The 24,939-nt window shown below is 40.9% G+C and overlaps 1 protein-coding gene across 3 annotated transcripts in view; it reads left to right on the forward strand.

Moving 5' to 3' along the window:
- Positions 1-24,939, forward strand: part of HPRT1 (hypoxanthine phosphoribosyltransferase 1) — a 684,029-nt gene that overhangs the window by 656,234 nt on the left and 2,856 nt on the right. For all 3 annotated transcript variants that reach the window (XM_078766014.1, XM_068131912.2, XM_068131911.2), the window contains exons 5-7: positions 134-151; positions 14,159-14,241; positions 23,611-23,657. In XM_078766014.1, coding sequence (XP_078622140.1) covers positions 134-151; positions 14,159-14,241; positions 23,611-23,657 — 148 coding nt within the window. The remainder of the gene's footprint in view (positions 1-133; positions 152-14,158; positions 14,242-23,610; positions 23,658-24,939) is intronic.

The raw sequence follows: 24,939 nt of genomic DNA on the forward strand, positions 1-24,939 counted from the left end.
ATCATAGTCCAAGTGATTATCTTATGCTGGTTGGTGTGTAAAGCAGGACTCTGCTGGGTGAATAATGTTTCGGATCTATGCTCTATGTTTTGGCTAATTTTTCTTTATTTCTTTGCCTATTTAACCCTTTCAGAATGTTCTCATTGTGGAGGTGAGTTCTGTCATCTGGAAAGGTTTGTCATCAACACCAATTGAGCATTGGAGGTACCTAATGATAAAAGTCGAGTTTTTAAGATGATGATTTTTTTTTTTTTTTTTACACGTGTCCTTTGAATATACGTGTCCGCTTGTGTTTGCTCTGAAACTTGAATTTTTACACAATACTGGACTACATAACAATCAGGTAGTAATTTACATCCAAAACCAATACAAGAGATGAGTAAATACCCAGAAATAGGAAAGTTTCAACCGCCATGGTGTTTTATTTTTTGGATTAAGAACTAATGCAAACAAAAACCATGAAAGGAATTTTATTTTATCTTCACTTTGAAAAACTGGTTGTAATTTTTATCAGACCGTCTAACTTTACTCATTTAGCCGCTAGCCATCTTGTTTAGGAAGATTTTTAAAAAGCAATCTGGAAAAAAAATCGGAAATTTTCTACCAAAAACAATAGATGGAATAATTAGATTGTTGATCGAAGAATGCTACTGTCATAGGAAGCAAGGAGAAGCTGACATTTTCGGTGTTAGCCCTTCGTTGGAGCAAAAGTTTTTTGGGGGAGGTAGGGATGGTTTGGATGAGCAAAAATTGAGTGGTTCGGGTGCTGACTTTTTCAAGACATTTATCTATTTAGAAGTGATCTCCATTCTGATGTTGTCTCACATTTGTGCATGCAAGGCCGATGCATGGGATAAGTTTATCTTGTGCTCTTCCTTCACCATATAGTGGTTTTCATTTTAGTGAAGTCACAAAGTGATTACGACTAAGTCCTCATATTACTATTAACGGCGCTACACGAGGGGCTAATTAAACCTTATTGAAGACCATTGTCAATTACTTCATTCATAGTGATGTTTGGACTCTCATTCACAATACCTGTTCACTTCACGATACATATTTAACCAGTCCTGACTAAGCCATGCTTTACCTACCCAGGAAGCTACCTAACTCAGCTTTCAAACATGTTTGGTAAGTGAAAATTAGTAACCTACAGGATTTCCTTTGAAGGGCACAAACAAAATGAGATAAAATATATAGAAAAGCAACCTCTAAAAAGGAATTTCAAACACCATTAACACCTTCGTGGAGACTTAAAACAAAAAAGAAAAAACTGAAAGCGAAACCGATCCAAGCGTGTTCCAAAATTATTTTTAATTTGGTTGTTAGTCCATTAAAACCAGCAGGTTTGCAATCAGCAAAGGTTGTCAAATGCAGCTTTGGTTGGTAAGAGTAATAGTCACATCCAGACAATGGCTCTGCAGCTCGTTTAGCTGTGTTAAGTTGGTTGTGATATCCTGCATTGCTGGCATATCATTGGACTTGAAGGAAAGCACATTCCCAATATAAGATCGAACAATATGCTTCATTTCTGTATTATCGTAAATAATATGCCTATTGCTAGAATGGAGACGGATCATTTGCTGTCTCACTTTTTAGTCATCATCTCAACCTTGGAATAAGTCCTTACAACAAGTGTCTGAAGATAAACCAGTAACCTTTAGTCTAACTAAAGCACAGATGCCATTTCCTTAAATTATTGCCTTTAAAAGCATACCTTGTTTGTCACACAACAATTGACAGTTTACTGTCATTTAAATCATCAACACTTCCCCGTAATTGAAGAATCTCTTGTTTCAAGGCTTCAATACAGCACTTGCTTGCTCTCTTCTAGAGAAATGCATTTTATATTGTTGACAAAAAAACACAGATATGCTCTTTGGTGTTGATAGAGGTTTGGTAAGTTACATTATAAATGAATAACTTTAACACATCGACTGCCAACTCTTATAATATACACCACTTCCATTTGCCAAGCCAATTATGCATGTGCAAATACTTAATTTTCTTATTTTACGCTTCTATGAGCAATACCCAAGTTCATTTCTTATCCACTGGTGGGGAAATCCCACGTTACGAGAACTCATAGCTGGCAGTGAGACAAGATCTTCAATTCTGTATGCCACGTACAAGTTCTTGTAGGACTATTTTTAGCAGTGAGTCGACATTGATATTAAGTCATTACTCATGGTAGATCGTGTGCTGAGTACAATGAGTTTTTTTTCTTTTCTTTTTTGCTACTTGTCATTACCTTCCAAAATGACATGTATGAATGCAGATACTGTATAACAATACTAAATCGCTGCTGATTCTATTCAAACTCTACATTTGCTAAATAACCTTGTACAATTTATTTAATTCGGGGGAAGCGAAAGACATACATGGACTAATAAAAATATCAATACCAGCACTCCAAAAATTGTATTACTAAAAACAAAAAGAGTGCCGTCGAGCTGTCGCTGACGAACCTGCCATACATTGTGGAGTGGCACGGGTTTCCTGTAATAATACGATATCCACATTTTTATTCTTGGCTAACTGCAAAATCTGCGATCTACACAAATAACTGCTCCCACCATTGATATTGAGACTAGCCATGTTCATGAAAGGAGTAAGGTGAAATTGTTGAACACACAAACATTTACAGTGCCTTCAGAAAGTATTTGCAACCCTTAACTTTTTCACATTTTGATGTTACATTCTGAATTTAAGGTGGATTAAATTGAGATTTTTTTTTGTCACTGATCTACACCTAATATCCCATAATGTCAAAGTGAAAACATGTTTTTAGAAATTTTTATAAAATAATTAAAAATGAAATACAGAAGTATCTAATTTACACAAGTATTCAACACCCTGAGTCAATATTTGTAGAAGCACCTTTGGCAGTGATTACAGCTTCGAGTCTTCTTGGGTATGTCTGCATCAGCTTTGATCATCTGGATTTGGGGTGTTTCTCCAATTGTCCCTTGCAGATTTGCTCAAGCTCTGTCAAGTTGAATGGGGAGCATTGGTGAACATCAATCTTCAAGTCTTTCCACAGATTCTCAATGGGATTCATGTTTGGGCTCTGGCTGAGCCACTCAAGGACTTTCACGTTCTAGTTCTGAACCATTCCCGTGTTGATTTGGCTGTATAATTGGGGTCATTGTCCTGTTGGAATTTAAATCTTCACCGCAGTTTAAGGTCTTTTGCATTCTGAAGCAGGTTCTTCTCAAGGATTTCCCTGTATACGGCTCCATTCATTGGTCCCTCTATTCTTACAAGTCTCCCAGTCCCTGGCGCTGAAAAACATCCCCCATAGCTTGATTCTGCCACCACCATGCTTCACGGTAGGGCTGGTGTTAGATGGGTGATGAGCTGTGCTCAGTTTTCGTTGGATGTAGCGCTTTAGATTCAGGTCCAGGAGTTCAATTTTCATCTCGTCAGATCACAAAATATTTTACCTCATGCTCTCAGTCTTTCACCTTCCTTTTTGCAAACCCCAGACGTGATTTTTTTTTTTTTTTTTTTTTGTATACAAGATCGAGGCTCGTAAAAGAGCGAACATTAATCACACAGAAAGACAAACCGACACATAAAACATATAACATCGGGAGCGGTAGACAAGATGGGGGGAGAGGGGGAAGGACACAAACACAACATTTGAGAGCAGGGACCGAGAGACATGGAGACATCGAGAGATCTGTGGGAGGGAGAGGGCTTTGGGGTGGGCATGGGAAGGGGGGGGGGGGGGTGAAAGGTCATTTGCCTTTTTCTCAGAAGTCTCTTCCGTCGGGTCACTCTCCCATAAAGCCGAGATTTGTAAAGTGCTGCAGAGACTGTTGTCCTTCTAGTCGGGTCAATGTAAGGTTTGACCCCAAAAAAATTTATAATAAAGGTTTTTTTGTTTTAGGTGTATCATTAGGTTGTACTAGACCCCTGAAAAAAAGTTTACCAAAATTTGACTCTGGGAAAGTGGTTAATTAGCATATTTTCAAAATGGCACCCCCCCCAAATTTTCAATGTACAGGAAACTTTTTTATAATTCAAATTAGACCCTATAAATGTATTACAAATAGATAGAAACATGGTTGGTTTACATAATGAACACATCAGAAAACTTCTATGACGTCATTATGACGTCAATGATGACGACAATGAATAATACATGCATTTTTATCAACTTTTTTCAACAAATACACACTTTGTGAAAAAAAAATTTTGAAAATTTGATCTGCCTATACAATACAGTATTTTCTGAAAGGTCTGTGAATAATACATGGTTATTGGTAGTGACGTCATGACACCATGCAACCTAGGAACAAATCCCTGCATCACCGTATGACCATATGAAGGGAAATATCATGTCAGCTGGTTGTCCTTACAGAAATAGGCAATGAAATCAAACTCGTCCATAACACACTGAATGTCAGAAACCACTAAGAGCCTTTAAGTTATGACTGTCACATACCATTAGTCATCATCGTCACTGTCTTCTGTGTCATCTTGATCCATTGGACGAACGTTGTTTGGGTTTTCACAGGATTCAAGTTGGCATTCTCCACAAGCAGAGGTGCAAGGTAAACCGTACCTCCTACATGTACAGCGCTGTGTTGTGCAAGCGGTCGTGCAATTGCAATGCACAATCTTTAACAAATTGTCCGGCGCAGGGTTTTTTGCGGTCATAACTGGTGCGAATTGATTGTCCTCAATTTTCCAACCCCAGTCAGTGGCATCCAAATTGCTCTCAAGTCCTAGCCATGTCATTATTTGATAGTACGCACGCAGGGAATGGAATTTTGTCGCAGATGCAGTTGGTGGGAGTCTAGCAGGCGCAACAAAGGATGATGCTGAAACCACTTTCTTTTTAAACACCGAATGTCGCAAAGAAGCAAGATAATCCGTTTGCTTTCCGGAAAACAGTAAAACCATCGACTGGTTACCATGCTGTTCTATTGTGTCCGCTGTCTGGCCAGGTTTGGTAAAAGCAAGTGCACAGGATTTTAACTGTTCATCCCCTTTGGCAACTTTCTCAAAGAATGTTTTCTTTCCCATCCCGAAAACCCGCGATGTGTGCCAATAGCACCGAGCACGTTCATCAACGTATGGAAACTTCCTAACATCAACGTAATGTTCTTCAGGTGGCTCCACTCTGGTGAATTGTAGATTATTTCCGAGGCCTTAAAGAACAAGGGTTGGTCGAATGTCACGATTGGTGCAATCTTGTGTTTCGCTGCTAGGTCACAAATGAAACTAAGTGTGGAGAGTATGCAAGTTGGCTCACTTGGATACATGTCGATCATTGGTAGGAATGTGACAGATGATTTTCCAGGGTGGTCAGATACGCTATGAACTATGTTCATCATTCCCTGCCAGTTGGGTGTGTCCATGTGGAAACAGAATGAGAGCTCCCATAGAATGTCTACAACTGGGACAGGACAGTGAAGTTCTGGAAGTTTTTCAAACATAATGTTACGACGTGCAAATGTGGAGAAGCGATAATCAATGATATCAACCCGTGACATTTCTTTCACATTCAATTTGGAAACGTTTTTCCTATTGACAACATGGGTTGTCACCTGTCCTGGTGTTGTTGCTGCCACCATTCCCATTCCATGGAAGGTTACTTTTCCATCCAGAGTTATGATATTGTGGTCAACATTATCAGCAGCGAATAATACTGTACCAGATGATCCTTTCCCAAGTAACTCTGGTGCAACCACATCAGCAGCATTTTGCAAGAATCTCTGCACCTCCCCATAAGAAGAGCTAAACCCCATCACAGACAAGGTGTCAATGAGAAATCGTGACTTATAGACATGGTGTAGCTGAGTAGCAAGTCCTATTTGAAGTGGCACTACAAGTGCCCGCGGGCGAACACCTTGTATTATTGACTGCCCGATAGCAGCAACTTTTTCATCTTTATCTGTCCCCACAAACAGTTTATTCAACATGGTACGCAGTGAAATCGGCAAGTAATCTAATGTAGTGTCTAGTTTGAGGCTCTGCGAAGAAGGATATCGATCAGTGACTGATGGGATTTCAGTCTTGATATCGCACTTCAGGAGCTTGGCAGCTGTAGCAATGATTGCACGTTTCTGACTTTCGGAATCACCATTTTTTGAAGTCTCGAAATAGGTACGAAGTATTTTTGCAGTTTTCCCCCTCATCGTCACTATATCCTGAAGCCCTTCTACTTCCGCTATGCATATAGAATCATTGTAGCGTTCTATCAGTTTTTGCTTCAAATATTGACTTCCATATGGCACAGAGTCTTCTTCAAGTAAGTATTCACCCATTTTGCTCACAAGTTCAGATATCGTAATTTGTTCTTCATCATTGCTTTCCAAATATTCACAAACTGTCACAAATGCTTGTGGCTGGTCCTCGTTTGTGGGCCGCCCGATGTGTTTTGGTTTTTGCACTGCCTCTGATCGAAACTGGTCTGGCATTTCCTGCCCCAATCGAAAGTAGGTATTGCAGCGTTTATGGTAAACACAGTCAGAAGCTTGCAAATTTGTACCAAGATATTCAATTCGACCCTGAACAATATGCGCCCAATCATCGTGTCTTTCTTTGCAATGTTTAACTATCGTCTGAGGGAAACAGTCAGTGAGAATCTTACCGGCACTTTCATCATGTCCATGAGTACCCTTAGAAATTTCATGGCCACAGAAGAGGCAGTCCTTTTTAGGGTCATATGGCCCTAAGCTAATACGGCGGCTCTTCTTCTTTACAGGTGATGATGATTCAGAAGAACGTTTTAAAGCCTGTTTGATTGCTTTTTCATTTGTCCACGAGGATCGACATTTCTTGTGTACTCGTTGGTTTGGTCTTGCGACAACATCATCACAACCCCTTTCTTGGCTTGATTTGTTGATTTTTTCAACACCCTTCCTTGAAAGTTTGGAAACATCAGTGTCCTTGGCGTCTTCCAAACTCGCTTTGCAAATTGGGCAGACGTCTTCGTCAAGCTCTCCGTTATCCAGTTTCAAATCCTGAAACAAAAAATATTTATTTAAGTCTTGGTAGTAAGGAAAAACAGTAATGATTCATGATATCATATGACGTAATTGAGACAGCAACGTCATTATGACGTCACAATGACGTCATAGAAATTTTCTGATGTGTTCATTAGGTAAAGCAACCATGTTTCTATCTATTTGTAATACATTTATAGGGTCTAAATTGAACAAGAATTTTTTTTTCTGTACATTGAAAATTTTGGGGGTGCCATTTTGAAAATATGCTAATTAACCACTTTCCCGGAGTCAAATTTTGGTAAACTTTTTTTCAGGGGTCTAGTACAACCTAATGATACACCTAAAACAAAAAAACCTTTATTATAATTTTTTTTGGGGTTAGGCCCTTATTTTTCATATATTGACCCGTCTATTCCAGCAGGTTCTCCCATCTCAGCCAAGGAACTCTGTAATTCTGTCAGAGTGGTCATTAGGTCCTTGGTTACCTCCCTGAGCAAGGTCCTTGCGCGGTTGCTCAGTTTGGTCGGACGGCCAGATCTAGGAAGACTCTTTGTTGTTCCATATTCTTTCCATTTCCTAATGATGAAGCTCACTGTGCTCTTAGGAACTTTAAACCTTGTTGTCTTTTAACTTTCAATTCAAAAATTGTTTTATACCCTTCCCCAGATATATTCCTCCTTGCAATTCTATCTGAGTTCTATGGACAGTTCCTTGGACTTCATGGTGGAGTTTCTGTTTTGACATGCACTCTCAACTGTGGGACCTTCTATAGACAGGTGTTTCTTTCTAAATAATGTCTAATCAATTGAATTGCCCAAAGGTGGACTCAAATGAAGTTGGAGAGACATCTTGAGGATGATCAAAGGAAATTGGATGCACCTGTGCTCAATTTGGTGTGTCATTGCAAAGGGGTTGAAGAATACTTATTGAATCAAAACAGCTCAGCTTTTCATATTTAATTATTTTGTAAAGATTTATAATACCAGGACTCTAGACAATGGCTAAAATGCACACAAGGAATCTGCGAATGCCACGGATGGAAACCCTTGCGTCGTTTCCTCATTCTGCTTTAAACTCTATCTCTATATTTTAATTCCAAACAGCATCATTCATAATTCCAATCACAAATCAATACAATATGTTATATCAAGTATTAATCTATCTATAATTCCATTAATCTCTGTGTGTATGTGTGTTTGTATGTGTGTATGTGTGTATGTGTGTATGTTTGTCTGTGACCGCTGTTTCTCGACAACCACGGGTCCGATATACTTTAAACTTGCCAGGTATATTGCTGGGGACCCGAGGATGTGCCTTTTCAAGGTTTCATATTAATCGGACAAGTACTTACCGAGCTATGGCGATTTCTTTACCAAACACTGCAAGCCGTTCGCTTTGGACCAAACCATTGCATGTAAATAGAGGGGGGGGGTTCTGTGGTCGTTGTGAATGGACCAAACCATTCATGTAAATAGAGGGGGGGGGGGGGTTCTGTGGTCGTTACTGCCACGTGGTTTCAAAGTTTTTTTTTGTTGTTGTTGTTTGCACGCATGTTTTTTTGCACCCACGTACGGGCACGCCCTAGGATGTTTACACACACACACCCCTACACAAATTTTTTTTTTTTTTTTTTTTTGGCAAGGAACGGGCACCCACGTACGGGCACGTCCTAGCTTATATATAGTACGGGCATGCCCTAGTATATCAAAATATAATATTATATCACGATTGTATTAAGACATCAAACCAGAGAACCGTAGTCATCTGTTCACTTCCGGATTCTGGAGCAAGGTCTGTGTCGATCGTATTTCAAAATTATAATTGTATTGAGGAATTTCTGAAACCTCCTACCTACCTTACAACACCCGTTGGGACCCAAAAACGTTCTGCAGAAGGTTATTCTATTTCCTTTTAGTAAAATATGCAAATTTAATGGTTACTAAACACGCCCCCTGTCATATGACCAGATCCTCAGCTCTGATTGGTGGACGTTTTTGGGGACCTACATACAGACGGACAAACACTGTTCTTGACGGCATTGCCCTACGGGATACGCCGTAAAAAAGAAAATACACTGTCATTATGGGGTATGATGTGTCGCGATCAGTGTCAAAAATCTCGATTTAATCCATTTTATATTCAGACTAACTCAACAAAACGTGAAAAAGTCATGGGGTGTGAATACTTTTTGAAGTCACTGTACACATTCAACTCTTTCTTTGCTTTATTAAGAAACATTTTTCGGTTTGTTTTTTTAAAGCAAATTTTCAGAAACGTGAAAAGCTTCAGGTTGAGCTTTGACCAGGAAACAACACTGAGCACCATGAATGAAGGCACAAATATCAGAAAATAATCACGAATTTCTTATTTTGGAACCTTTTTTGAATCGTTTGGAAGACATGTTTTGTGAGTAGTTTCGTTAGAAATCTATAATTTCAGTGGAGGAAACAGAATTGTCAGAGACCCATTCTGATAGGAAGTGCACCTCATTAAGATTGACTGAAATAATGGAAGAATCCAATCAGAATCATCAGAATTGCATTGAGAGTCCATTATGGAAGCATTGGGCTCATTAATGCAACATTCAGAAATTTTGGTGCTAGCTTGCTGCCAGTTATGTTAGCCACGTGTACAGTGCAAAATTGCAAGTCGTATCTACACCAGACTTGCAATACCGTCTCACCACCGCTGAGCCCTATATGATACGTACGCAATTACATAGACAATTTGTCGACCCACCCGGCCACTCCCTCTCTCCCCTCCCCCCGCCCCCCGAATCCCCATGATTATGAATTTGTAACACCTAAAACCTTCCTGGGCATACCCCAAAAACAACCACCAAATTTTAACTAATTCCATTCAGCTGTTTTTGAGTGCATACAAGTCAAACACACAAGCCAAATTATATATGCAGTTGTACGATTAGGATTTCACATTCTCTTTTTTAAGCATGGAAAAACGAACTGAATGTAGCGTGTGCCTGATTTAGCTGCATTCACTAAGGTACTGCGAGCTATTAAGTAGCTTGCATGATGAATGTGGCTTAGTGCATGCAGTACATGTAGCGTGTGCCTCATTTAGCTACATTCACTAAGGTACTGCGAGATACTAAGCAGCTTGCATGAAGAATGTGGCTTAGTGCATGCAGTACATGTATCGTGTGCCTCATTTAGCTACATTCACTAAGGTACTGCGAGATACTAAGCAGCTTGCAGGATGAATGTGGCTTAGTGCATGCAGTACATGTATCGTGTGCCTCATTTAGCTACATTCACTAAGGTACTGCGAGATACTAAGCAGCTTGCCGGATGAATGTGGCTTAGTGCATGCAGTACATGTATCGTGTCCCTCATTTAGCTACATTCACTAAGGTACTGCGAGATACTAAGCAGCTTGCATGATGAATGTGGCTTAGTGCATGCAGTACATGTATCGTGTTGGTTCAATCCAACTCAAAGAAACATTTATTTCCATAGTTGCCAAAGTAGAATCAAACAAAAATAAAGGAAAGTAGTACTTCGGAACTTTAAAAACTCAGAAGGATACAATCAAGATAATATATAGGGAAGCAAATATGGAGGCATATTCAGAAGCCATGGCTTGTATTGATATGCCTATGGACTAACAATATAAATGCCAAACGATAAATCAGATTAAGATACCAAATGGTAAAAAATGAAGGAAAAATAGTCAATGCAATGAATAACAAGAGTAAACACATTAAAAAAATGAAATAACAATAAGGAAAGACTTGCAAAAGTGAATAGGAAATCAAAATGTAGAAAGGAAACTAACAATAGTACGAGATGAAATTTTGTTTATAGGAAGACTTAAACTGACTCAGACGACTGTGCTTTCACTGCTCCATCAATATTATTCCAAAGATGTGGCCCAAAGTAACATATAGTATTAATGGAGTAAGATGTACGAGTAAAAGGTAGGAATAAGTTGTGTTGTGATCTAGTGAAATGAGAGTGGATATCATGGACAACTGTAAAGTCAGATGAAAAAAAACTTGTGGAAGAAATTTGTTAATTTGCTTGTACATAAATATCCCTGTATGTAATTTATTAGTGTCAATGTGTTGAGTTTGGTAAAAAGAGGTGCATTATGGTCACGTGGATGAGAGAGTGCAGATCCTTATAGCGCTTTTGAATAACTGAAAGTGAGTGTAGCTGATGGTAACTGGAGCGTGCCCAGACAATGTTACAATAGTTCAGGTAAGGGAGGATTAAGGTATTATAGAGGGAGAATAAATAAAATATAAGGAGAAAGGAAGGTACGAAGTTTAGATAGTACGGCAGTACGCCCATGTTTCGAGAAATAATCTTAGCAATCGATAAAATATTAGTCCAGCTAAGTTTGTCATTCAAGATAACACCTATAAATTTCGTCGAATGAACAAAAGTTCCATTTCATTTGGTTCATTGTCAATATAGTTAGAGGAAATCGTGTCAGACAGAGGTTTTGTGATTTCCTAAAAAACATACACTTTGTTTGATTGGGATATATCGAGAGTTTGTTTGATTTACACCAGGATGAAACCTTAATGAGCTCACTATTGAGAGTGTTGATCAGAGTCATGAGGAGGATTGGAATAGATGATGGTTGTATCATCAGCAAAAAGATAATAATGAAGAACAAATATGTAGGTCATTAACATATAATAATAAAAGAAGAGGACCAAGTATAGATCCTTGAGGAACTCTGTGGCTGATAGGTCTCAATGAGGAATTTCAGCTTTTTACAAATGTTTGTTGGTGGTGTGTGTTAAATTCCCATGGCTGCTCACTATTACAAACCCACACCTGGCAAGCATGACGAGTATGACAAACACTACCCCATACATTTTAAGAGTCCTTCATTCCAAAGTTAATTAAATACGCTGGTTTAAGAGTATTATGGATCTGGCGAGTACACTACAAAATGTTTGATGAAACCTCCTCAATAGGCTCCATTACTGCAACGTCTGCACTGGAAGAAAGAGTGGAAGCCGTGATGAATATTTGAAGTGGTTTTAGTTTAGCCATTCCTAATTTGCCATGAATGCTTTTTCTTTGGCAAGATGTGCAGAGGAAGAAGCTTGAATGCTATTTTAAATATGAAGCCCTTTATCTTGCAGCATCGTTTTAGTGAAGAAAATTGTTTGACTTCCTCAAATGCTGAAACAATAGCAGTAAAGTTTCTTCCATTCAATTACTAGTATAATCGCTGAGCCAAATGCATTTCTCCCACCGTTTCATAATCACAAAATACTTGAGATTTGCCTTGCTTACATTCAAAGTATATTGTACAAAGAAAAATGTGGACCATTAAATGAAATCGGGGAGCAGTGTTGAAAGTGAATGTGAATGAATGCACAAAACGATTGAAAATGGGAATAATTATCTTGAGTGAAGGGTATTGTTTCCGGCACTCTGATGGGGTCATCTCATGGTCTCTTAAAAAAAACAATAAAAAAAACGAGTCCAGCACTGTCACCTTCTTAGTTCCCTACCGGTGTACACCGGAGGGGTCTATAGGTTTCACGCCGTCAGTCCGTCAGTCCGTCAGTCTGTCAGTCCGTCACGCAAAGAACAGTTTTCCGGACTTTTTTTTCTAAACTGTTAATGCTGATGATTTCAAACTTGGCACATGGTTTCCTCATGATAAGTTACATATCAAGTTCGAACTTCACGACGTTTCGATCATTTTTGACAAAGGTATGGCACTTTGAACTTTGGGAATTCTGATAATTCTGATGCTCTTTAACTCGGTGCCATTTTAAGTTTTAATTTCCTTTAAAAAAGATTTTCTCTGCAATAATTGGACCAATTGAGATCAAATTTTCACGGTAGGGGGCACTCGGTCTGTGGAATATTTTAATGGTAATTATGACGTCACCGGTCACGTGATTCGGCCGCCATATTGTTTTTCGTGAAAACACGAAAACCCCTTTTTCTCTGCAACGGCTGAACAGATCGAGGCCAAACTTTGCAGCCAGAATTGCATTCCCATGACGAACGAAAATGTCAGCGAGCATGACGCCATGCGTCACATGGTTTCAGAGTTATGACGTTTTTAAGCATGAACCTTTAAAACCGAGCTCCTCCCTCATTTTTGATCCAATCGAGTGGAAACTTCACAGATCTGTTCAGCATGTCAGCCTACTAAAATGTCCTTTTGGAATTTGTGATAGGGCACGTGATTTGGCAGATATCATTAATTAAACGAAAAAAAACTTTAAAAAAAAGGATATCTCTTGAATCGCTAGTACCTCAGACCATGAGTTGGTAATTATATAATTCACACAGTGCAATACGTGCAGGCCGCTCCACGGAGCGACCTTGCGGGCTTTTCAACGAGGCGAGGCATGACACACGTGTCTCAGCATACCTCAGATCAAGTTTTCAAAAACCAGCATCAACCGTGCATAAATTTGCATATTCGATCATTTTTGACAAAGTTATGGCACTTTGAACTTTGGTAGGGGACATGTATTGCAGCGCAATACTCAGAATGCTTGTTGTATTTGTCTTGTGCAGTATCTCATGGGGTAGGTCATGGGGACTGCAAGGCTAACCCCCGCTCTAGCAGGGAAAATGGCCTTAAAATGCATGTTGTTGTTGTTGTTGTTGTTGTTGTTGTTGTTGTGTTGTTGTTGTGCAGTGCTGTATTTATATTGATGTCTATTTATTTTTTAAATCTAGATTATTTTTTTTGGGCTGAGCAAGATTTTGCACAACTGCAGTGTCATTGAAAAAAGTAGAAGCAGCAAGCCTTTGCTCAAAGCTTGCATTGTATCGCCTTCTCTTACCTTATTAGCGCTGAGGAAGCGCCTCTAGCGAATGACTTCCAGCCAGTGTAAGCGAATTCCTGTCACAGGAATTCTGAGATCATATAAGTGTGACGTGGCAGTTCCTGATTGGTTCGTGTTGGGGAACCCCTTCTCGCTGCCGACGTGACGTAAATTCGCGCACGCGCACTGGTGAAGCGCGAGATTCGGCCCAAGGTTCTTATTATTATTATTATTATTTTTGTATACAAGATCGAGGCTCGAACCATGATCGAGGCTCGAAATTCCATGCCCGAACCTCAGCGCAATCCAAGAGGATTCACTTGTTGGTATTGTCAATGGGAGCTCATAAATAAATCCGTAATGTCACTCTCAATTAGCACTGGTTTATGGTGTCTTTTTGATGCATGTATTTCAGGACATCATTGACACCGGCCGGACAATGCAGACGCTATTGAACTTGCTTAAGCAATACAAGCCAAATATGGTGAAGGTGACTAGGTAAGCAATCATCCTCCATTGTGCATGCATTTTCTCTTCTTTTCTGCTGAGATTTTACTGTTTATTGTTAATTACCTCTGCCACTGAAGGTGGGTGGAGGTTATGCTTTCACCCCTGTCTATCTGCAAACAGGATATCCCAAAAAGTTGTGGATGGATTTGGGTGACACTTGGTGGACAGGTTGGGTGTGTGACAAGGAAGGTTTAATTAAATTTTGGTGAAGATCCAAATCTCGATCCAGATATGCGAATTTTTAAAGTGATTCTTCACCATTGCAAGACGGGCCAAGAACTATATATAAGCATGATATCGCAAAAAGTTGTGGACCGATTCAGACGAAACTTGGTGAATGAGTTGGTTAGGTGACAAAAACAAGCCGATTACATTTTGGCTAAGGTCTGTATGCTGATTCGGCCTATAAGTCGGATACAACAAGTACACTGAGCCTGCTAAAGGTATTCTCTCTACCGAGTGCCTTTCTAGTTGTTCTTGTTATTGCTAATCTTGGCCTAAAATGTAGGAGCAGATGATTTTTCTGAGGAAAACTATATAATGGTTTGGGTGACAGGATAGGCTGCAGTAAGTTCCTCAAAATACATTATTTGGCACATCAGTACCATGGCATGCAGTGAGAAGTGAGTCAACCTCAGGAGATTGAGCTCCACAAGCAGCACCTTATTAGACCTTCCCCTGCGCAGTGGGAGAAGGGTTATTGCAATCACTTTGTGTCTGTCTGGACCATAACTTTTTTTTTTGCCATTTGACCTTTTGTCTTCAAATTTTCAACAAAGTTTTATGATGAGAATATGGAGAAGTCAAATTAATAATTTTGTGAAAAGGTCAGCATCACCTAAAATCATCAATCTTCATCCAATTGACCTGAAATTTCAATTTACCAATTGAAATCATCAAATTTTCAACATAGCTTTATTATGAGAATATGGATAAGACAAATTGATAACTTGGTTGAAAGTTCAAAAGTCAGTGTCAAATAAAATCGTCAATTTTCATACAATTGAATTTTTCCCAATTTTGGAAGAATTTGTATATTGGGTTACTGAATTGGTTCAGCAATCAAATGCTAGAAGAAAATTGTATTGTTTTTTTTTAAGAGGTGAAGCGGCTTCAATATCTGTGTATGTCTGCCCTTTCATTAAAAATTAAGAAGAACCTTTCTAACTCACCGTGTTTATTTAGATCAAAAGGCTGCATAAAATCGTCTATTTTCATTGCGTATTTTTTTTTAGCTGTTTTCGTCATGTTTAGCATACAGAAAGAAAAGATGTCCGAATCCAAAGCGGAAGTGGACGAGCTTTGCATTTTTAGATGCTTCCTTGTTATTTTTTTAATATCCAAAAATGTGTTATTTTGTGATTTTTATTTATTTATTTTTGGTAGGAAATTTTTGGTACACAGTGTTTGTTTATTGTCTGCAGAAATGATCAAGCAGAACACCTCCCCTGCCCCCTCACAACTCCCAAATAAATCGCCCAGTACAATATGCTGACTATCCTATACTTTGCAAAGGACCATAAAGATCGTCAAATAGCAGACATGTTTTAGAACACCTCCTTTATAACTATAATCTTACTATAATTCACCAAATGTCTGTCCGTCTGTTCGAAGGTACCGCAAAAACGGCTCAACCGATCGAAACGATATTTTGTGTGGGTAATCCTGGGATCTCCGGGAGTAAAATAGGCTATTTAGTTTTCCCAATTTCAGCTTTGGCCTCCAGTATTCTCAGGTTTGGACTCCCGCATAACATTCACGTTCGCATAACGTCCATTGTGATGATGTTCTCATTGTGACGATGTATGTGTTCACGGTAGTGTTTGACGTGACGGTGTGAACGTAATTTCGTAATGTTTTTCGTTTTGTAATCCTTTAATGAACGTTTAATGTTTAATGAACGTTTAATGTTTAATGAACGTTTAATGCCCTTCGATGTCCGGGGCAAGTGATAAAGCATGTGGTGAGGTGGAAAGAACTTGGAAGTGGACATGTGCTGTGTGCAGGAAGGGTATCGGAGTGAACTCCATTCGATATACAATGTCGCTGAGTCGGTTCATCAAAAATGTAGTGGTCTGAGAGGGTCATTAACCAGTGTGGCAGCTACATTCAAATGTAAGGTGTGCACAGAGGGAGCTGCAGATGGAGGAAATGTTGAGTTGGATCTTGGAGACGGCGTCAAGCTGGAAGGTGTGAAAACATTTTGCTACCTCGGAGACATGCTGAATGGAGAAGGTGGATCAGACTCGGCAACGGTTGCTAGAGTGAGATGTGCATGGAAGAAGTTTCGGGAACTGAGTGGCGTGCTGATGAGGGGAGTGTCGTTGAAGCTGAAGGGAAAGGTGTATGCTGCATGTGTGAGAAGTGTTATGATTTATGGGAGCGAGACATGGGTAATGAACGTAGAGCAGCAACGAAGGCTGGAAAGGGTGGAAATGCGAATGGTTTGGTGGATGTGCTGAGTATCGTTGAGAGAGAGAGGAAGACAAATGATGAATTGCGAAAGATGATGGGAATAGAGCCTGTGATTGATGCTGTGAAGAGGAACAGGTTGAGATGGTTTGGTCATGTGTTAAGGAAGGATAAAAGTGACTGGTTGAGAAGAGTGATGGAAATGAATGTGGAAGGAAGTAGAGGACGGGGAAGACCGAGAAAGACTTGGCTAAAGATGATGGAAGAAGAAATGCGGGCAAGAGGGTTAACAAGGAGAGATGCAGAAAATAGGGCAAAATGGAGAAGATCGTCATGGGGACCGCAAGGCTAACCCCCGCTCTAGCAGGGGAAATGGCCTTAAAATGCATGTTGTTGTTGTTGTTGATGTCCGGGGCCGCACGCGCGCTACACTGGACGGGCCAGCGTGTCCCTTGCCCTTTGCCGTTAGGCTCGGGTAAACCGCTGAGCCCCATCCGTGATGGGGACTGGGGCTTGAGACAGTGTCCTTCATTAAAAGTATAATAAATGCTGTCTCCATCGATCTTGCCAAGGCCGTAACAGCCGTAACGTTTAATCTCTACATGAGAGAATTCCACATAGCTATTTGGGCGGTGAATAGGCTAACAGATCGCTGTCTCCATCGATCTTGCCAAGGCCGTAACAGCTATCGGCTCAAAATCCTTTTATCTGTTGATTTGGTACAGTTACACGTATCGGGAATTTGGTACACGTATCGGGAGTACATACGACATAGCGATTGTGAACACTATTATCGATCACGATTCACGATCACGATCATCACGATCACGATCATCACGATCATAGTGTATCGATCACTATTTGAAACACGATGGAATAATATTTACCGATATGAACAGTGATGTGACTTTTATTGAAATTCTAAAGATACTGTTTAGATTTTGATGATTTGCGTGTGATATGATTCAACGGATGTTTATATGAATCGTTTAAAATATAAAAAACCTTCAATTTCTGATATTTTTCCTTTTCATTTGGGCTTCCCAATTGGAACGCCACCCATAGGGCGGGTACCGTTGCTAGTGGCTTTAATACACAGACTGTCTCCATATTACATATTACACCCTTATGTTTTCTGTTAAAAATGCAATAAATTATTTTTTTATGTTGAAGGTTCCGGTCACACTAAAAGTCCTCATTGAGGCCAGGCCTTAAATAAAAGAGCTGCATCGATAGAAAAGTGAAGAAAGAGAGAATAGTCTAAGAGTTTTTGAGGAAGTAAAAATATCTGCTTTTTTAAATGGTGAAGGTCGTGTTTGGAAAGACATGAGAAGGTAAAGAGTTCTGGAGTTTGGCAGTGGAGGAGAAGAAACGAACATCATTACGGCCCATGCTTGAGTTGCCAATGGCCACACAATAATCATGCGATGTCGTGGCTTGTTGATTATTCCGTGGTCTCGCTAATCTCTAAGTATTCCGTGGAGCTAATGGCGGAGGTACTCAAGCAGCATGTTCTTGGGAGCAAAAACCAACGTAATATCTGTAGAAAAGAGAAAGAGAGCCAACTTTTCAGCGTAATTCGAGGGGGGTCGAGTTTTGATGTCAGTTTGGGAGAGTTGATAAGTCGAATTTCTTTGGATTCAATTCTGTCCAGTAAGTATGCGGAGGTAGAACCGCCCCAGATGTGAGAGCAGTACTCTATACAAGGACGAATCAGTCCTTTGTATTGTTGAAGCAACTGTTCAAAGGAGAAGAATCTTCAACATCTGAACAGGACTCCTAGTTTATTCGAGGCAGACTTAGCTATTTGTGTAATGTGTGGATTCCAGGATAAAGTTTGTTAGGGTAATACCTAGTAGGTTTATTGAATCACATGGTGCAATTGTGGAGCTTTCAAAGGAGATTGAATAGTTGAGCGGAGTCTTCGAGAGAGATAGATGGATGGATAGATAGATAGATAGATATGGGAAGAAATTGAGTTTTAGAAGCATTAAACTTAACCCGATTACATTTGCCCCACTGGGAAATATTATCCAAATCCAAATTTAAAGAGGTGGCTGTGATCAAACGAGATGTAGATCGAGTGAGGGAAGATGTGGCAGGTGGAAAAAACATGGAGGAATGTAATGTCGAGTCATCGGCATACGAGTGCATTTGGTTATCTGTTGAAAAAACATGGAGGAATGTAATGTCGAGTCATCAGCATACGAGTGCATTTGGTTATCTGTAGAAGAACGAAGGTCATTGATAAAAAGAAGGAAGAGTGTTGGAGACGGGACAGAACCGTGAGGGACACCACTGTTGATAGAGCGGTCGGAGAGAAAGCTCAATATGAGAGAGCACAGTGAAGGAGGAAAGCTGAAAGAGGGAAGCTTGGATATCAGACCCCGATGCCATACTCCGTCAAAGACTTTTGAGATATCAAGGCCGACAACAAAGGATTCCCCAAAGTCTCTCAGAAAAGAGGTCCAGACATTCGTAATGCAAGAAAGGACATCACTGGTAGATCTTGCCTTGCGAAAGCCATATTGATGGTCAGATATAAGACTGTGAGACATACACTACATGACCAGAAGTATGTGGACACCCGAACATCGAACATCTCATTCCAAAATCATGGGCATTAATATGGAGTTGTTCCCCCCCCCACCCCCCCCTTGCTGCTACAACAGCCTCCACTCTTCTGGGAAGGCTTTCCACTCGATGTTAGAACATTGCTGTGGGGATTTGCTTCCATTCAGCCACAAGAGCATTGGTGAGGTCAGGCACCGATGTTTGGCGATTAGGCCTGGCTTGCAGTCGGCGTTCCAATTCATCTCAAAGGTGTTTGACAGGGTTGAGGTCAGGGCTCTGTGCAGGCCAGTCAAGTTCTTCCACACCGATCTCGACAAACCGTTTCTGTATGGACTTCGCTTTGTGCATGCGGGCATTGTCATGCTGAAACAGGAAAGGGCCTTCCCCAAACTGTTGCCACAAAGTTGGAAGTACACAATCTTCTAGAATGTCATTGTATGCTGTAGCGTTAAATTTCCCTTCACTGGAACTAAGGGGCCCAGCCCGAACCATGAAAAACAGCCCCAGACCATTATCCCCCCTCCACCAAACTTTACAGTCGCCATCTCTATCTCTTTGCTGACGACTCTACTCTCTGTCGCTCCATTCCTCATCCCTCAGATCGGCAGTCTGCAGCCTCCTCACTCTCTGCAGACCTGGACAAAATCACAGACTGGTCAAACAAGTGGAACATGTCTTTCAATCCTGACAAATCTCACACTCTTACAATGTCTCTCCGAAAGGACCGACTGGACAACCCTCCCATCTACTTTCTCAACAATCCTCTCCAAGAAGTTCTGTCGCTCAAGCTTTTGGGTCTCACTATCTGCCATGATCTTTCTTGGGAAAACCACATCCAAAGCCAGTCGCCGACTGGGCATCCTCTGTCGTGCGAAGTCCTTCCTTGGCACACCTGAGCTCCTCACCACATACAAGGCATTCATCCGCAGCTCAATGGAATACTGTTCGCCCCTCTGGGCTGGTGCTCCTGCCTCACACCTTGCTCGGCTTCATGCTGTTGAGGCCAAAGCTTTCAGAATCATTGGAATCTCCTGCGATGTAGTCAACACCGAGGGCCTTTCACTCACTCACCGCAGGCAGGTTGGTGGTCTTTCTGTCTTCTACCGACTCCTCTCCGGCCTTGCTCCCCCAGCTCTCTCTGTGCTCTGTCCCCCCAATATTCCTTCAGGTCGCACAAGATCTGCCTGCAACCCTCTTATGGTTAAACTGCCAAAGTCTAGGCTCTCTGCTCACCTTCACTCTTTCATTCCCCTTTTCTCCCGCCTCTGGAACAAACTCCCCCACTCCCTTCAATCCCACTCCTCCCTCCAGGTCTTTAAAACAGCTGTTCACCACCATCTCTTATCTTCCCCCATCGAAAACCTTGATCTTTTCTACCTCCGGTAATTCACCCCAGAGTCCTTGCAGTGTTCATATGTTTTATTCCTCTCCCACCTCCCCCCAAGTCCTCCCGATGTCCCTGCTCTCAAATGTTGTTTGTGTCCTTCCCCCTCTCTTTTGTGTCCTTCCTCCTCTCTCCCCATCTTGTCTGCCGCTCCCCTTGTTTTTTGTGTTTTGTGTGTCGGTTTGTCTTTTTGTGTGATTAATGTTAGCTCTTTCACGAGCCTCGATCTTGTATACAAAAAAAAACAAACAAAAAAAAAAAAACCCAGGTTCGCCGTCGGACTGACAGATGGTGAAGCGTGATTCACCACTCCAGAGAACGCCTTTCCACTGCTCCAGAGTCAAATGGCGGCGAGCTTTACACCACTCCAGCCAACGCTTGGCATTGCGCATGGTGATCTTAGGCTTGTGTGCGGCTGCTCGGCCATGGAAACCCATTTCATGAAGCTCCCGACGAACAGTTGTTGTGCTGACGTTGCTTTCAGAGGCAGTTTGGAACACGGTAGTGAGTGTTGCAACCGAGGACAGACGATTTTTGCACGCTATATGCTTCAGCACTCGACGGTCCTGTTCTGTGAGCTTGTGTGGCTTACCACTTCGCGGCTGAGCTGTTGTTGATACTACACGTTTCCACTTCACAATAACAGCACTTACAGTTGACCGGCGCAGCTCTAGAAGGGCAGAAATTTGACGAACTAACTTGTTGGAAAGGTGGCATCCTATGACGGTGCCACATTGAAAGTCACTGAGCTCTTCAGTACAGTCCATTCTTCTGCCAATGTTTGTCTATGGAGATTGCATGGCTGTGTGCTTTATTACATATACCTGCCAGCAATGGGTGTGGCTGAAACAGCTGAATCCACTAATTATAAGGGGTGTCCGCATACTTTTGGTCATGTAGTGTTTATTGTTTATTATTTTATGGGATTTTACCCGCCACAAGCCGACAAGGTTACTCGAGGTGGGGGCTACACAAAGGCAAAAGCAGAACAACCAGCACCTTGTACTGAAGCAAGACAAATGTAGAAAATTGTTTCTTCACAGAACAACAAGTAAATGAAAAAACATGTTTTAGGGCTACACACATCTTAAAAAAAAAAAGAAGTTTTAAACCTTTTTTTTTTTTAATTAAAAAAAAATATTTATAAAAATTGTTTTTTTGGGATAGATGAAATGTACTAGAAAAGAGGACTGTCGGCCAACTTTCAGCTCTCTAAGGCGTATGGAACCTAGAAAATGAACGGCTCAAAGATTTGAAACTGGACAAACAAACAAAGTTCAGATGAAGTTAAATAAAAGGGCTGTGAGGGGTTAACTATTCTGCTTCGAGACGACAGTGCCTCCACCCCCATTTTTGGTAGACTGCTGACCAAGGCTAACGAGTACCACTCACCCGGGTTTGAAATAAGAGTTGTTTTTTTTTCTCCCAGGCTGACTGCTGGCCAAGGCTAACGAGTTCCACCTACCCAGAGCAAGCCTGTTTTTAAGGCGCCAGACACCCGCCTTTCACACCTCTGCATTTATGGTCGTGCTATGCGGTGGGAGTTTGATTAGGAGAGGCTATCTGAGGCGCTGATCGTATGGGATATTTTAAGAATGAGGAGTTGTTCAGTTCTCCACTTCCATCCCAGTCATTCATAACCCATTTGACCCCCAAATGATGAAATGATTGATTCAAGATGCTTGAGGAAATGGGAAATGGGAATTGAGAAGACATTCAAAGACTTTGGAAATAGTAGATAAGAAGTCAGAGCAATAGGACAGTCGTTGTAAGGGTTTGAACGATCACCCTTATTTAAAATAGGCTTTACCAAGGCACGTTTCCAGGAAAGAGGAAAAGTTTGGGTTTATAAACAAAAACAAAACAAACGAGCAAGCACGGGAGCAAGTTCTGAAGCACACTCCAAGACACGAGGAGGCATGCCATCTTGTCTGTATGCCTTGCTTGTGTCCAGTGATGGGAGTACTTTTTTGACTGCATGAATAGAGATTAGAGGGAGGGATATAGGATTTGTAAGGGGTGCATCAGAGGGAGATGGAATGTTATTGTCCTCCAGTGTGGAATTAGAGGAGAAAAGAGAACCACAAAGAGTTGCTTTATCGGACGGAGAGGCAGTGCTCATATCATCGGGGCGGAAAAGCAAAGCAAAGGAAAGGTAGAGCGACAGAAGATCACCGGAGATTCCCCATAAAGCCGGGATTCCCCATTCATTTTTCGGACATTTTCATATTTAATTGGACGTTTCTGAGGAAATGGAGAGAGAAAGAGAGAGAAAGAGATAAGTAAGTAAAGGTGAGGAGTGAAAATGAGTAAGAAAAGTGTATGATGGTTGTTTTGAAGAAAGAGAGATTGAAGCTAGCCAGATAGCTATTTTTTGAGTGAGACAAAATGAGATCAGTAATCCTGACACGGAGAGTGCAAGATGGTTCCGGGCACTTTAACACTCCCAAGTCCGAACGGTAGTACTACCCTGAGCGGTTGCTGTCTATAACCTACTACCTAAAAAAAACCCGGTCCAACCGGATGGGTGTTTTTTAGGAGACGCCATCTCCTTACTGGATGGCCGTTGGCTCCCAAAGGGAGCTCATCCGCCCTTTAACAGGTATTGTTTATAGTCCTGCAGGCTGTCAGTCAAACCCCCCACTGGCAAGCCAATGAAGGTAGTCCGTTTAGTCGCCGACTACCCGACCACGCAGCAGGTAGCACTGGGTTACATGTTAACAATGGCAGTCAAGAGAATGCTTTGCAATTTTGTTTTTTTGTAAGTCAAGAGAATGTCAAATTTATGTTTGGCAAGAGGTATTTTAGTATTCCAACAAATACACTTTTAGGATGCTATGATATGGTCACCATTAGGTTTGCTAAAAGTGAATTTGTGGTTAGATTGGAGCTAAACTGAGAGGTGCCTTTTCTTTTTGAGCAGTGTATTTCTGTATGGGTGCAGCCCATGTCATATTTTAAGTAGGTTTTGCTTCTTGCTCCTGTAGCTTGCTGGTAAAGAGAAGATCGCAAACTCCAGCCTACAGGCCAGACTGTAAGTACCTGTTAACTTTTTCTATTCTCATTGTCTTTTAATATGCACACAACCAGACTCTCAAAAAGACTTTCATTACCGAGCTATTTCCCTTAAACTGTTTTTGGATTTTGCGCTTAAATTTGCCCCAGTAGGAAACTGTGTGCATGCGTGCGTGTGGATGGACGTGGGATTGTCATTTGTACGTTGTTGAGTTTGGGTGGAGGAAGGGGGTTTCAACTGCCCATAAAGTTAAAGGAAAACGGTCAGGTAAAAGATCCAGTGAGTATGGAGGCCATTGGTTGTGTCTGTCTGTCGAGAAATGATTTGATCATCCGGGAAATGTCGTTCACCCTCAAAAATTTCAAATCGCCATTAGACACGCGTGGTGGTGCACCATCTTATTGGAAGATGACTCGATTCATCATGTGTTGCTTCCTTCTCAGTGCTGGAGTGAATATTTTCTGCAGCGTGTCTATGTATCTGTCTGTGTTGAGTGTCGCTGTTTGTCCGGCTTTGTTCTCAAAGAAAAAAGGTCCTTTACCGACTGCTACGTCTGGTAGAACTCAAGCCGTAAGTTTCACTACAGAAACTTGTTCCATATGTTCGTGCGGTTAGTGTTTTGCCCAAAATCACATGTTCCTTTTGTTCATGTGGCCGCTAAGATGGAAGTGGGCCTCATCACTGAAGAACATATTGTCTAGAAAATCCTGGTTGTCTTCCATCTGCTGGGCAATGACAAACTTGCCTCATTTTTTTGGTCTGGTGCTGCAGTAACTGTATTTTGTATGCATACAGTTTCAGATAGTCGTGTATGATTCTGTCAACTGTTTTGCGAGAGGTTGCCACCAGCTGTGCATATTGGCATGTCAACTTTTTCAGAGAAGCTTGCAAAGCTTTTCTTCAGTTTATATCTTGTTGGGTGTCCTCACTGAAGGTTTTCAACCACTGTCCTTTGATTTGGTTTTTCACGCATCCAGTGTCTCTAAGTGATTCAACAATGCATTTAATGGTTTTGTGTTGTGGAATTCTTGCATTTGGATATATTTATTTTGCAATTGGGTAGATTTATTACTGGGATTCATTTGCAACATTATTTATTTACCCCCTTCTTGGATGCTATTATGCATTATTGTCCATTTAGATTTTTTTAAACGTACCGTATTCTATTGAAGTAATTGTTTTAAAGAACAAAAAAATATATACGTTCAATATTGCATAAGATATCCCACAAACCACTGCATTTTAAAGATTTTGGTACCAAGTAATGAAGGTCGATCTTGCGTCGGTGCAAAACTTACCA

This window comes from Myxine glutinosa, chromosome 12 (assembly GCF_964187855.1).
Source record: "Myxine glutinosa chromosome 12, kmMyxGlut1.1, whole genome shotgun sequence".
In the NCBI taxonomy this organism is placed as follows: domain Eukaryota; kingdom Metazoa; phylum Chordata; class Myxini; order Myxiniformes; family Myxinidae; genus Myxine; species Myxine glutinosa.